Genomic DNA, 13785 nt, shown 5'->3' on the forward strand with positions numbered 1-13785 from the left:
AGGGAAGGAGCCGAGAGTGGACTCGGTTTGGCTCCCCACAGGGCCGGGCAGGTGGCAGTAAAGCCCTATCGCCAACTTGGTTAGGGCACCCAGGTAGTTTAGCTCTCGGTCACGTGCTGCTCGGCCCTTTCCCAGGTCGAAAGCCAAATCCAGAAGGCTGTGAAGTCGGAGGCCAGCGGAGCAGCCTCAGGCCACCGTTGAGCTACTGCTGGGCTGGATACCGGGTCGGCTGCTGAGGGGGTGCTGGGCAGACCACTCCCCTCCTGGGCCGGGGGCGCGGCCTCAGCCGCCCCGCCCCGCCCCGCTCCACCAGGCCCGGCCAGGCGGGCGCCCGGAGTCCGGAGCCCGGAGCTGGCTGGGAGCCGGCGGATCTGCGGCGAGGAGGTGCCCGCGCTGGAGCAGGAGCTGGGCGGGAGCTGGAGCGGCGGCGCAGGTGGCGCTGGGTGAGTGGTGGGGACACGGAGGTATCGGAACTCCAGCCTTCCACACATCCCGGCTCCGGAGCGAACTTTCCCGATCTGGGGAAGCCGGGGACTGGAGTGAGAAAGGGGTCCCCACTCTGGGAGACGGGGGCGGGGCGCAGGCGAGGAGTCTGAACAGGGAACCGACACAAACTCACACCAGCGGGCACACACACGCGCGCACACAGACCCACGCACTTGGGACACACGAACACACGTGCATTCAGGAAAGGACGCGCCCCATAGATTACCCCTGCAGTCCCTGGAGCAGCGCCACTGGCCCGCACGGACCCCCAGCGGACAGAGCGCTCTGCTGTCGCGCACTTGACGGGGGTTGGAGATAAAGAGCTGCCCTGTGACCGCCGACGGGGGCGGGCCGGGTGGGACACCTCCCGAGGTTCCTGCTTCCTGGCCGCCCACAGGTGAAGACTTAGACGTAAACAGGCGGCGAGCACGTGATCGCTTCGCAGACAAGTGGGCTGTGCTCCCCCACCCGCGCATCAGGGCGAGGACCTCCCTCCCCAGTCCTGGGCGAGTCTGCAAGGTCTCCAGCCGAGCAGTATTCCATTCTCTTTCCAGAGAAGTGTTAAACCTTCCCGCAGAAGTGGGAACAGAACGCCCCCTGGAGTCCGGGTAGCGCAGGACTGGAGACTTGCACTGGGTGGGGTGACCTGGGCTCCACTCCTTCCTTCACCCGAACATGTTCGTGGTGCCCTTATCCCTGAAGGTATCGAAGAAGGGAGTTATTTTTGATGGCAGTGTACAGCAGCCCCTGCCCCATACCTCCAGTCCGGGGAGCAGCTGCCTGAGCCCCACTGGGTCCCCTTCCTACCACTCCCCTTCTTGCACAACTGGGAGCTCTTCCCCCCAAGGTAGGAGCAGAAAGCCCACTCCTGCGAGGATGGGGGCCCTTTCCCGGAGAATGCATGAGGGTAAATGTCCCTAAATACAAGAGTGGGCCTATCTCCCTCCCCTAGAAGGGAGGATGAGCCCCCTCCCCCAGGGAATGAGGGAGTGGGCAGCGGCCTTCTGCCTCCCTCACCGCCCCACCCTCCACCCCTACACACATGCTGAGCCCAGCTGCTGCCTGAGCTTCTGGGCTGGCTGCCAGAAAGGGGAGGAGGCTCCTGGTGCCCCAAGAGGCTGGGATCAGGGCAAGGCCAGGGGAGGGGGTCTCTAGTGGGGAGGGGGGGGCTCAGTCTGTTCTTGTAAGGCTCAGGGTCTGGGATGAGCCTGAGGGTAGTTGGGTTATGTCTCCCTTTCCAGGGAAAAAGAAAGAAAAACAACCCTTTCCATAGAGCTAAAAATAGAGCTGAGAGCTGGCCAGGGCTGTGGCCTGGAAGGGGGGGATGCTCCTTCCTGGGGCAGAGGAGCTCTGGCAGGCCTTGGCCTTGGGGGTGGGGTTGCAAGTAGGGGGTGGGAAGCTGTTCTTGCCCAGGGGTGTGGGCATCAGCTGACCTGACTGGGGCACAGAGACCCTTCGGGGAAAGTCTGTGTGGTAGAATGTTTGTGAAACTCACTGTTTATGAAAGTTGTCTGACTGTGAATGAGACCACCAATGTGTGAAAGATGCTTAGGAGAGGAAGCCTATTTAAGATCGTGAGTCGGTAGTAAGGACTTTGAGTTGTTGTGAAAGACTGTGCACAACAAGGTTTGTGACACGGAGTATGTCTGTGTGTGCGGTGGCCTGAAAGATTATGGAAAGGAGCGTGGAACCACGTGATGGATGAGACTGTGTGATTGTGGCTGCGTGGGACTGACTGCAAGTGGGAAAGGTCGTGTGGGTGTTATGAAGACTGTGGTGTTTGCCAGAAGGTGAGAATATCTGCGACCCTGAGAAGGCAGAGGAATGTTGTCAGCTGTGAGGCTGGTGTAGGTTTGGACCGGCTCACCCCAGTGATTGTTGGGGGACCAGGGGCTGCGCCTCTCTCCCAGCAATGACCTCCTTCTTAAATGATTCTGAGGGAAGGTTGGGGAGCAGAGAGCCGCGCCTGAGACAGGCCTGGGCTCGCGCAGGAGAGGGTACAGGGCCGGGGAGTCGTGTAGAGGCCCCCAAGGTGGAGGGCGAGGGGGTGACTGAGTGTATTCACCGAATGCGCCGCCAGGTGGCGCCGCCTCCGCAAGTCCAAATATTCCTCCACCAACCGCTGGGGGTGGGGGGCAGGCCCGGCACGAGCCTCGGCCCCCGACTCATCCTGGGGCGCAGGGTCCCGGTAGCAGGGGTTGGGGCGGGGGAGGGGCAGCCGACCCTCGGCGTCTCGCTCTGGACTCCGAAGCCCGAGAGTGTGTCTTGCGGGGGAGGCTTCGACCGAAGAAGCGGAGGGGGAAGGGCGGCCGCCTTGGCGCCCGGCCCTTTGTGCTCGAACAATGACCAGCTGCCGCTGGCCCCGGGGCCCGGGTAGGGGTAGAGGGTGACCCGCGGCCGCGGCCGAGTCCTGAGCCGACCGGCTCTCGGAGTGGGGGCGCGGGGGGACGGGGATCCTGGGTCCCCCGGCGCAGCCCCCGCGTGCGCCTGGTCGGCCTCGCGTGACGCGGGGTGCCTGCGCGTGTCCGCGCCCGGGGCGGGGACGCCCCTCCGACCCCTCCCCCGCGCTGCGCCGCCCACTCGGGCCGGACGGGGGCCGGCCGGGCTAGGGGCGCCGCGGAGGCGGGGCCGGGCCGGGCGGCTCCGAGTGGCCGCGCGCGGGCTGGAGCCGGGCGGCGCGCCTGTGGAGCGCTGGGGGCGGCCCGGGGCTGAGCATGGAGCGGCGCGGCGGAGGTGAGGGGGAGGGGGGGCCGGGCTGGGAGGCGACCCGGGGGCGCCCCCAACTTGTGCGCGGCGGTGGGCGGGTGGGGAGGAGGCGTCCCCCAGCCGTCCGCACTTAATAGAGGCGGGGAGGGGGGGGTGTCGGGGGGGCCCCGGAGGGTGGGTTGGGGGCCCCCGGCTTCCTATCGCGGAATGCGAACTCGTGATCCCAGACTCGATCCCGCTTGACTAGTCCTTGGAGTTTGGTGGGGGGAGACTTTCCCCAACTCTTCAGCCCCCAGAACAGGTCTGCGGGAGTTGGGCTTAGCCAGACCTGCCCGGGGCCCTGGCCAAAGCCAGCACCCGGCTGCCCCCGGCCCACGAAGGGGGTGTGCGTGCGCTGTGCCAGAGTGATTACTCAAGGAGTGCTGGGAGAGCCAGGGGTTCCCTTTCCCACAGACACAACGCGTTTCTCAAAATGGAGCCTCCACTTGCCCCTCCTCTCTCGGGCTCCCGCTCTTGGAGCCCGGCTGGCTGGGCCTGGCTTTCCAGAGGCCTGGCTCTGGCTCCTTGGGCGTCTGGCTCTCGGGGCCCAGCTTCCATGTCTCTTCTGGGTTTAGGGGCCCCTGGCTCTGTGGGGTTCAGGTCCCTGGGCTCACTGGTTCAGCCTGTCTCCCTGTCTGCCTGACCCTGGGGTCTCTCTTGAGTCTTTGTCTCTGGTCGTTTGGGCCCCTGTCTTTCTCTGAGTCCGCCTGTCTCCTCCCCTTACTTCTCACTTTCTCAGTGCTCACTGAAGTGGGCAAATGCAGACAGAGGTGCCAGCCTCCACTGCCCCCTAAGAAGCCCCTAACCCCACAGCTTTCTCCATGCCCTGGAGTGGTGGGGGAGAGGGCAGAGAGGCGGTGCCCCGGCTGCCTGGCTCGGGGCTGGCACTTGCCGATGGGCTCAGCGCACCCCCACCCCCCCACCCCCGCTTCCAGGCTCAGTCTGGATACCTTCCCGGTTCTCATGGTCTCCTGACTTGAGTGGGGAGTGGAGGGGGAGCCTCGTGCGATACAAGCAAGAAAGAAGGGGAACGGACCCGGCACAGGAGTCAGATAATGTGTCTGTCCTTTCCCCACACTCGAATGAGTGACAGAAACCAGGCTCCTGCTCACCTAGGTGCCCCTGCTTGCCACCCAGGCTCCCACCCACTCTCACACATGCTCTGTGCACACAGTGCTCTGCACCCGCTTGTGCACACTCACTTCCCTGTTCGTATGCAGTTTCCACGTAAACTCACGTACATGTGAATGGACATCTATCCAAAGATGTTCTCTTCTCTCACTCACGTTCATACAGCACAAATTTACTTACTACATACGCAGTTACCACTTTTACGTATTTCCTAAGAGTGATCCGGAGGCACGCACATACTCGTGCACATATGAACTCACACACACGAATATACGAATGTACTCCTACCTCTAATCAAACATACATACACTCAGATGCACTCGCGTTTTCACACATTTTCACATACACGCGAAGTAAGTTCACTTCCATGCGCCTGTGCACAGCCCGAGACACACCGATGAGTACAAACGGACACTCCTGTTCCGACTCGATTCTGTCCGCTTCTTGGCCCCCGCTCTGCCTGATGGTTTCAGCAGATGCCTGAGTCCTGGTCTTCGGCCTCAGGACTGGGGAGGGAGTTCCGGGCGGAGACTTGCTGTCCGCTTCCAGGAAGGAGCAGAGCCTGGGGAGGTGGAGCCCTCTTCCCTGGGTTCCAGGGAAATGAGATCTTAGAGCAGCTGCCAAAGGTGATGGTGGGGCTTCTACCCTCATCCCCTCCGGGTTACTCTGGGGAATGTCTAAAGCCGCATGGTTTCTTAGAGGTTGGTGGCATGCCTGTGTAGGCTCCTTTAGGCCTGATTAATTGGGTATGGCGAGGCCAGGAATTGTCATGGAAACACGCGTGAGCCTGTATCCACCTCTGGAAGGCGGGAGACCCCAGAGGGCACCTGTGGGCTCCCTAAAAGCTCTGGGTTTCTTGTTTGGTCAGCTCCACCCTTGCTGCCTCTCTGTCTGGGAGAAACTGAGGCCCAGCTGGGGGAGGCTGGGCACTGCCTGGCCTTGGCTCTTTATTCCCTAATTGCCATCTGAGTTGCTGCTGACTCTGTCCCTGAGGTTGCCTGTGCCCAAACTGCCCTCTAATGAGGCCACCTGTCCTAGGGGACCAGGAACATGTGCTGGGAGCTGGCAGAGAGCTCCCTCCTAAACTTGAGTCCTAGCCTCGATGAGGGATGCAGGTTTAGGCTGGGGCCTGGGCCTCTGCTGTTAAGGGCCCTGCGTAACCACCAGGCCTCACATCCCATCATCATCTTTGCTTGTAAAGTCAGTCGTTAGCCCTGTTCAGACCAGAGTTGGGCAGTGGCCTGGGTCCCAGGAAGAAGTCAGGTTCGTGCTAGTGCTTGGAGGGGGAAGTTGCGGGCAGTCAGGGGGCTGTTTGTCCTGGGACGCGGGGTCAGGAGAGGGACTCAGGGACTCGGATAGGGAGGGACCTCAAGGTGAAGGGACTCTTACACCCCTGCCCTGCTCACAGGTTCCCCTGGAGGCCCTTGGCCAGGCCTGAGCCCCTGTCGCCATGGCCATTGTGCAGACTCTGCCAGTGCCACTGGAGCCCACTCCTGAGGCCACCACTGCCCCACAACCTCCAGCCATGGGCAGCGTGAGCAGCCTCATCTCAGGCCGGCCCTGCCCTGGGGGGCCAGCTCCTCCCCGCCACCACGGACCCTCTGGGCCCACCTTCTTCCGCCAGCAGGATGGCCTGCTACGGGGTGGCTATGAGGCACAGGAGCCACTGTGCCCAGCTGTGCCCCCTAGGAAGGCCGTCCCTGGTACCAGCTTCACCTACATCAACGAGGACTTCCGGACAGAGTCACCCCCCAGCCCGAGCAGTGACCTTGAGGATGCCCGAGAGCAGCGGGCACGCAATGCCCATCTCCGCGGCCCCCCACCCAAGCTCATCCCTGTCTCTGGAAAGCTGGAGAAGGTGAGGACCAGCCCTTCCTCTGGGGCCTGGGTGGAATCAGGAGCCCCTGAAGAAGCCGGAATTTGAGGGTCGATTCAGAGGAAAGAATGTGGGCTCCCGATTCACCAGACCTGGGTTCTAATCCCAGCTCTGCCTCCTTCTAGCTGCATGACCTTAGGAAAATCACTTAACCTTTCTGAGCCAAAGTTTCTGCATCTGTAAAATGGAGGTAATAGGTTAGCTCTCATGTGATCGTTGTGAGCATTCAATCAAATAATGTACGTAAGGGTTTAGCCTAGTACCTGTCACATAACGTACTCAATAAATGTCAGCTGCTCAAATTACTGTTACTGCACAACTACATGTCTGACGTTGAACGAGGTCTTTGACTTTGCTGAGCCTCCGTTTCCTCATCTGTAATATGGGGATACTGATGATATTTTACTTGTATGGCTGTTGTAATGATTAGAGATGAACCTTTTAAATTGCTTGATGTAGAGGACATCAGGAGGCCCTCAGCCGGTGGTAGCATTTATTATCAACATGTGGGGATCGGGACCCCAGATGGGAGGGCAGGGAGTATGATGAGGGCTTTGAAAGATTGGGCAGCTGATCCCCAGTGTCCCATGGCACCTCATTTCAGAACATGGAGAAAATCCTGATCCGCCCAACAGCCTTCAAGCCAGTGCTGCCCAAACCTCGAGGGGCACCATCCCTACCTAGCTTCCTGGGTCCTCGGGCCGCCGGACTGTCTGGGAGCCAGGGCAGCCTAACACAGCTGTTTGGGGGCCCTGCCTCGTCCTCCTCTTCCTCCTCCTCCTCGGCTGCCGACAAACCCCTGGCACTGAGTGGCTGGGCCAGTGGCTGCCCATCGGGGACACTGTCTGACTCCGGCCGAAATTCACTGTCCAGCCTGCCCACCTACAGCACCGGGGGTGCAGAGCCAGCCAACGGCTCCCCAGGCGGGCACCTGCCCTCCCACGGCCCCGGGCGGGGGGCACTGCCGGGTCCAGCCCGAGGGGCCCCTACTGGGCCCTCCCACTCGGACAGTGGTCGGTCTTCCTCCAGCAAGAGCACAGGCTCCCTGGGAGGCCGTGTGGCTGGGGGGCTCTTGGGCAGCGGTGCCCGGGCCTCCCCTGACAGCGGCTCCTGTGGGGAGCGCTCTCCGCCCCCGCCCCCACCCCCGCCACCCCCTTCGGATGAGGCCCTGCTGCACTGTGTCCTGGAAGGAAAGCTCCGAGACCGTGAGGCAGAGCTGCAGCAGCTGCGGGACAGTCTGGACGAGAGTGAGGTGACCATGTGTCAGGTGTGGTCAGCAGCGATAATGGGGGTGGCATGGCAGGACATCCAGAGGTGCTGGGGAGTCCGAGGAGCATTTCTGTTTGTGCTGGGGGGGGGGGGCGGTCCCCAGCCCAGCTGTCCGGCGTAACCTGCAGAGTGGTAAGGAATCGAAGCCAGCACCACTGTCTGCTGTCTTTCAGACTTGAGCAAGATACTTAATGGTACTGAGCCTCGGTTTCCTCATCTATAAATGGAGATATTTATCATGAGGATGAAGTAAGGCAAAGGCTGTAAAGTGCTTACAATAACGCCTGGCACCTAGAAACTCTTATGGAAGCGCTTGCTATTATGGATATTGTTTCTAGCGTCCTAAAAGTGGTTATGATTATTGTCGCGATCATTATCCCGGGGCAGCGGAGCCTGCCGTCCCCGAGCCCAGCCACTGGGCCGCCAGAGCAGTCGGTGACCAGGGAGTTGTGGGCGGGCGGGGCTCGGGGTCCGGGGGGGGGGGGGGGGGAGCCGCCAGGACCCAGGGCCGCCTTGTCGTCCCCAGGCTTACGAGGACCGGCAGCGGCACTGGCCGCGGGAGCGCGAGGCCCTGCGGGAGGACGGTGCAGCCCAGGCACAGCGGGCACAGCGAGCCCAACAGCTGCTGCAGCTGCAGGTATTCCAGCTGCAGCAGGAGAAGCGGCAGCTGCAGGACGACTTTGCACAGCTGCTGCAGGAACGGGAGCAGCTGGAGCGGCGCTGCGCCACCTTCGAGCGGGAGCAGCGGGAGCTCGGGCCGAGGCTCGAGGAGACCAAGTGGGAGGTGGGCCAGACCAGGAGGGGCAGGGAGCGGGGCCTGCTGGGAAAAGGAGTCCAGCCATACCCACCCCCTCTGGCCTGCTACTCCTAGAGGACCCCCCCACCCTCCCCTCTGTGAGATGAAGCTCCCCCTCTGACCTTCCTTTCTGGGTGGGGGTCTCCCTGTGCCACCCTCGTGGGGCTCCTCAGCAGTCGGGTTTAGCGCTCACACAGCCAGGGATGTTCCCACCCGCTGCCTCCCGACCAGTTAAGAATAAGAACGTAGTGCTGCTGTGCGCCGGGCACCGTTCTATGTCATATGGGGGGGGATCTTCTAATCCTCATAACAGCCCTGCCAGCTGGGTGTTGTTAACATCCCCGTTTGAGGAAACTGAGACCCAGAAAGGCTGGAGCCCAGAATTACAGCTAGTCCATGGCAGGGCTGAGATTTGAACTCAGGCCATCTGGCTCTAGTGTCTATGCTGTTAACCAAGACACCGCGGTGCCTGCCTGTGGAAACGTAGGCACTGCCCTCAACCGCACCCACTCCTGCACGGCCTGCCACCAGCCTGTCCCCAGGGCTCGGTGGTGCTTCACGATGGCTTAAAGACACCTGCTCTGAAGGAGAAAGATCTGGATCCGTATTTCCCTTCAGCCACTCACCAGCTGTGTGACTCTGGACATATCACTAAGCTTGCCTCAGTGTCCCCATCTGTGTTCCGGGTGTCACGATCAGAGAGCCTCTCCCCACGTACCCTGCGTGATCTCAGGGCCTGACCCCCCCGGGAGAACTCTTCTCACCATCCTTCTCCATTCCTCCCCCCACAACAGGTGTGCCAGAAGTCAGGCGAGATCTCCCTGCTGAAGCAGCAACTGAAGGAGTCTCAGGCGGAGCTGGTGCAGAAAGGCAGCGAGCTGGTGGCACTGCGGGTGGCGCTGCGAGAAGCCCGAGCCGCACTACGGGTCAGTGAGGGCCGGGCGCGGGGCCTGCAGGAGGCGGCCCGGGCTCGGGAGCTGGAGCTGGAGGCCTGTTCCCAGGAGCTGCAGCGGCACCGCCAGGAGGCCGAGCGGCTGCGAGAGAAAGCCGGCCAGTTGGACACCGAGGCCGCCGGACTCCGGGAACCCCCCGCGCCACCTGCCACCGCCGACCCCTTCCTCCTGGCGGAGAGCGACGAGGCCAAGGTGCAGCGGGCAGCGGCCGGGGTCGGGGGCAGCCTGCGGGCCCAGGTGGAGAGGCTGCGGGCAGAGCTGCAGCGGGAGCGGCGGCGGGGCGAGGAGCAGCGGGACAGCTTCGAGGGCGAGCGGCTGGCCTGGCAGGCGGAGAAGGAGCAGGTGATCCGCTACCAGAAGCAGCTGCAGCACAACTACATCCAGATGTACCGGCGCAACCGGCAGCTGGAGCAGGAGCTGCAGCAGCTCAGCCTGGAGCTGGAGGCTCGGGAGCTCGCCGACCTGGGCCTGGCCGAGCCGGCCCCCTGCATCTGCCTGGAGGAGATCACCGCCACCGAAATCTAGGGCCCTCGGCGTCCCGGATCTGCGGGGAGCCTTGCCGAAGGGGGGGGGGGGGCGGGAGCCTCAGGTCCACTGAGGGCCCCAGAGCCGCCCGTCCCCCCGCCCCGGGGGTCCAGGCCTCTGGGCCTCTGCCAAGAACTTGGGGCTGCCCTGTGACTCGGATGAGCAAGATCAGACTCCTCGAAGGTCCCCGTGTTCACTGTCACACAGAGGCTCCTGCTCACTCGACCCGTTTCACTCCCCAGCTGCCGCCATTGCCACTCTGCCGACCGCATTCATCCCAGACGCCCGGGGTGGGTGGGGGGAACGGGGGGTGCTGGGAAGAAGAAGGGGTTCCCTCGTTTCCACACTCCCCTACCCCGAAGCCAGAGAGAGCCAGACAGTGCCAGCTGCTCCAGATGTGCCTGCCCCCACCCTGCCCGTGTCGGGCGACAGGGCTGGGACTGGGGTCTGACCCCCAGGTTCCAGCTCTGCAGCCTGTCTCCCAGGGTGAGGGGCTGTAGTCAGACCAAAGGAAGAACTCAGAAACGTCTTGTTTATTTGTGTTTGTGACCAAGTGGCCCCTCCCCACACCCAGGTTTATGGCCTCGTTTTCACTTGTATATTTTTCCACACTGTAAATTTCTTGTACAAACCCAAAGAAACAAATTAAAAATTTTTCTGTTTGTAAAAAAAGACGAGTGTGCTAGAGAGAGTTGATGGGAACTTCTTTGACCCCGACTCCCACCTCTTTCTGACCCCTCGTGGAGGTCTTGGGGGGAGAGAGAGGGTGATGGGGGATGGACAAATCCAGTGGAAAGTGTGAGATCCTAGCGGACCACCACATGAAACGGTCTCCCAGGATTTGAGAAACTAGAAAAGCTTTCCATCCTATCCCTTGCACAGAACACTGCTTGGGGCTGGGGGACGGATGCAATGACCCCTCCGGGCCCTGAGAGTCCATGTTCCTCAGTGCTTGGGGGCATTAAAGGGGGCCTCATGAGCAAGGGCCCGCCAATCCCAAGCTCCAGACCTTGGCTTTCTCCCAACCTCTCCCAGTCGTGGGAGGTTGGGGGCAGTGCGCGGGTGACACAGCCTACCCCGCAGCACCTTGTCCTTGACACCAAGTTTATCTGGAAAGGGCAGAGCCTTAGTGACAGCGGGGGAGGGAAGAAAGTGGGGAGGTCTGCGCCAGCAGTGTGGAGCTCTGGGAGGAGGCAAGTCGAGGAGCAGTGAGAGGTTCCTGAATCCCGAGAGGAGGGTAGGAGGGGAGGTCTGGGAGACAGCAGGAGGGTCCTGGGAGGGCAGCGGGAGGATCTGAGGTCAGTGGGAAGAGTCCCGGCGTAGGTGGAGAGAGGCTGGGGTTAGTATCGGGAGTCCGGAGGGGCTGGAGAAGGGACTGGGCTGGCGGTCCGCTGGAGGAGACTGGCATCGGTGGGAGGGATCTGGGAATTGGTGGGAAGAGCATTTATGGGAGGTTCTGGGAGGCAGTGGGAAGGAATGAGTACCAGGAGGGGGTCAGCGGGCAGGGGAATGGTCAGCAGGAAGGCACTGATCGGTGAGGGCTGACGACTCGGGGGGTAAGGGTTGTGGGCTGGGCCCAGGGACCCTGACCACAAGCTCCATGGGCTCCCGAGCCTTGTTTCGATAAGCTCGGCGGATGGTATCTACTGCTCGCTGGTGGGTCACCTGCTCCAGGCTCTCTCCATCCACTGCCACAAGCTCGAAGCCAGCCTGGGATGGGAGTGGGAAAATCACAGCCCTCCCTTCTCAGGTCAGCCCAACACCCAACCTCTCACCTCCACCAGCGAGGACACTCCTCCCCATCTGGGTGGAGGGGATGGACAATGGGACTTTTGTGCCTGGAGCGGTCGGGGGCAGGGTGAGACACAGACAATGGCCCTTTGTCCCTTGGGGCTAGGGGTGGAACAGGATGGGCCACCCTCAGGCCCAGGCTGGTGCGCGAGGGGACAGATTTTTCCCTAGGCTTGGTCATCTTGCAGTCCTGACCCCCCTGCACCCAAGCCTCCTCCCATGGCCTGGTCTAAACCTGTCTGGCTGGAAGATGAGCATGTTCTAGCCCCACTCCCGCCAGAATTCAGCTCCGGGCCTCAGGAGTGGGCCTGGGTGCTCTTCACCCACCTGCAGGGCCCCACTGACGAAGGCAGCCCCCCCAGGGAAGATCTTTTCTATCTTCACCATGGGCTGCACCTTGGACTCGATGCCCCCAGAAATGCTGATGCCTGGTGAGAGAGAAGCACTGGGTGAACGCGCAGCCACCCCCCTCCACCCAGAGCTCACAGGAGAAACCCAAGACCCCAACAGCAAGTCCGGGCCCGGACTTCTCCCTAATCCCCATATTCTATTATTACTCAGTCCTCAACTCCAAAAATCCTCTACTCCCACCTCTGCAATCTACCCCCATACCCCAATCTTTTCTTAAGCCCAAGCCCCCTAGTTATAGCCCAAAACCAAGCCCACAGACCCTACCAAACCCAAGAGCCCCACCTGCCAGGCCCAGGCCCACCTGGACTCACCCAAGGACTGCTTCATCTTGGACAACGTGACTGTCCTCAGCTCCCCGCCAGGGGCCTTTGCGGCTGTCTCCTCGGCTGTCCCACCAGTTCCATTCTCAGAGGGGCCTTGGTGGCCTCCAGCCTTGGCTGCCTGCCCATCCAGAGGTCGAGGCAGAGGTGGCCTGGCCTTCCGAGGCTTGTGGTAGCGCCCGTTGGCCACGCTGTGGGTGGAGATAGGTGCTGGAGACGGGGAGCGCCTGCGTCCTGGGGACTTGCCTCGGCCCCGGCTGCGGCTGCGGCTGCGGCTGCGGCTGCGGCTCCGGGCAGGGCCCTGGATCTGGCTCTGCCGCGGGTCCTCCAGGGTCGGGGGTTCTGTCAGCAGCCAGTTAGGCCTTGGGGGCCTGGGAGCCACGGGGGGTGGTTGCGGAGGGGGGGTGCGGGTGCTTCGGTGTGGGGTGAAGGCATCTACCGGCACGTCTTGGAGAGGGGGGATCCCTTCATGAGGGTGGCGGGGAGCAGAGGCCCCCAGGGAGAGCTGGAGGCCCCCCAGCCGCTCCCTCAGTTCCCCATCATCTTCCTCCTCTGAGAAGCCGTTCACAGGCAGCAGATAGAAACCTCCACGGCTATCTGGGGAAGAGGGCCGAGGTCAGGCAGGCTGCCCCTCCTTGGCCTTGCTGGTGCCAGGCCCCAGTCCTTGCCTTTGCTGGGGTAGGGCTTGGGGGACCCAGGCGTGGGTTTGCTTGGGCCCTGCGGCAGCTTTCCCACAGTGAGGGTCACTGCCCGGGTTCTGTTGGAATAGTATTTTCATACTTTCCATCGCGATATGTGTCGTAGAAAAAATATTGCTCGCACACCAAACTGGCAATTTCTCGGAGATTATTGCAGAGAGTGAGACTAGATTTCAAAAGTGAGTGGGTCTAAAACCAATTATTAAGGAAATAATAGTGTGGGTGGTGAGTAGAGACGATAAAAATGGTTCCGGTGGACAAGGGACTTCCTTCAGGGAACCAGACAAACTTCTGAAGCCTGGATACCCTACACGGGGGCAGGGGCAGAAGGCCCCTTTTCACTCCCCTAATACCCCAGCTGTGTGCCCCCTCCCCAGGCTCTGGGACTTTTGACTGACCAGGCACGGGCGTGATGAGGTGACGCTTGGGAGGTGCGTCTTGCTGGGCTGGTCTCAAGGCAGGAGGCCACACTGGTGGGAGAGGAGATCCGGTCAGAGACGGGGGGCCCAGCGGGGGACACAGCTGGTCATCTCTGCCCCCTCTCCCCTGGGAGACTCCACTCCCATCCCCACCCGGGGCTTAGGGTCTACAGGTCCTACCCTCTCCCCACCGCCCAGCTGCTGACCTGCCCGGCTCTTAAGGGCCTCAAAAGCCTCCAGCTCCACGGGCATCACCATGCTGTCAAAGCGGCCCAGGTCCGTGGGGGCCACCACACTCCTGGGGAGGGCAAGAGATAGGGGGTGGGCAGGGGCACAGTTCTGGAGGTAGGGGGAGTTATTAGAGG

At 62.1% G+C, this 13785-nt stretch overlaps 3 protein-coding genes across 7 annotated transcripts in view; 1 reads left to right on the top strand and 2 right to left on the bottom strand.

The window, feature by feature from the left end:
• Positions 1 to 10453, top strand: LZTS2 (leucine zipper tumor suppressor 2). 5 transcript variants are annotated; one of them, XM_047824747.1, is made up of 5 exons: positions 1 to 443; positions 5771 to 6220; positions 6843 to 7505; positions 8034 to 8291; positions 9098 to 10453. In XM_047824747.1, exons 2-5 carry the CDS (start codon positions 5813 to 5815, stop codon positions 9779 to 9781), a joined length of 2013 nt encoding a protein of 670 aa, XP_047680703.1. In that variant the 5' UTR covers positions 1 to 443; positions 5771 to 5812; the 3' UTR covers positions 9782 to 10453. The 5 variants fall into 5 exon arrangements, with proteins under 5 accessions (XP_047680703.1, XP_047680705.1, XP_047680702.1 ...); XM_047824749.1 differs by lacking the exon at positions 1 to 443 and adding an exon at positions 2749 to 2859; XM_047824746.1 differs by lacking the exon at positions 1 to 443 and adding an exon at positions 2870 to 3219.
• LOC125147617 (vegetative cell wall protein gp1-like) lies at positions 1106 to 5549 on the bottom strand. Its single transcript, XM_047824682.1, has 3 exons — positions 5537 to 5549; positions 2552 to 3194; positions 1106 to 1182 (listed from the first exon to the last, which is right to left on the bottom strand). The coding sequence occupies exons 1-3, from the start codon at positions 5547 to 5549 to the stop codon at positions 1152 to 1154; spliced, it is 687 nt and encodes a 228-aa protein (XP_047680638.1). The 3' UTR covers positions 1106 to 1151.
• The window catches only part of PDZD7 (PDZ domain containing 7), a 19292-nt gene continuing 15953 nt past the window's right edge, over positions 10447 to 13785 (bottom strand). Inside the window, exons 13-17 of the mRNA XM_047824743.1 lie at positions 13627 to 13718; positions 13400 to 13471; positions 12295 to 12900; positions 11900 to 12000; positions 10447 to 11491 (exon numbers count right to left, since the gene is read on the bottom strand). Of these exons, the coding sequence (XP_047680699.1) occupies positions 11276 to 11491; positions 11900 to 12000; positions 12295 to 12900; positions 13400 to 13471; positions 13627 to 13718 (1087 nt within the window). The 3' untranslated portion in view covers positions 10447 to 11275. The remainder of the gene's footprint in view (positions 11492 to 11899; positions 12001 to 12294; positions 12901 to 13399; positions 13472 to 13626; positions 13719 to 13785) is intronic.

The sequence above is a fragment of the Prionailurus viverrinus genome, chromosome D2, assembly GCF_022837055.1.
Source record: "Prionailurus viverrinus isolate Anna chromosome D2, UM_Priviv_1.0, whole genome shotgun sequence".
NCBI classification, from domain to species: Eukaryota; Metazoa; Chordata; class Mammalia; order Carnivora; family Felidae; genus Prionailurus; species Prionailurus viverrinus.

Coding starts and splice junctions, on each gene's coding strand:
- LOC125147617 (XM_047824682.1), bottom strand. Junction 1,183..2,551: donor GCCACCTGGCGGCGCATTCG/GTGAATACACTC, acceptor CGATACCTTCAG/GGATAAGGGCACCACGAACA.
- LZTS2 (XM_047824747.1), top strand. CDS start 5,813: ATGGCCATTGTGCAGACTCTGCCAGTGCCACTGGAGCCCACTCCTGAG. Junction 6,221..6,842: donor TCTCTGGAAAGCTGGAGAAG/GTGAGGACCAGC, acceptor ACCTCATTTCAG/AACATGGAGAAAATCCTGAT. Junction 8,292..9,097: donor TCGAGGAGACCAAGTGGGAG/GTGGGCCAGACC, acceptor CCCCCACAACAG/GTGTGCCAGAAGTCAGGCGA.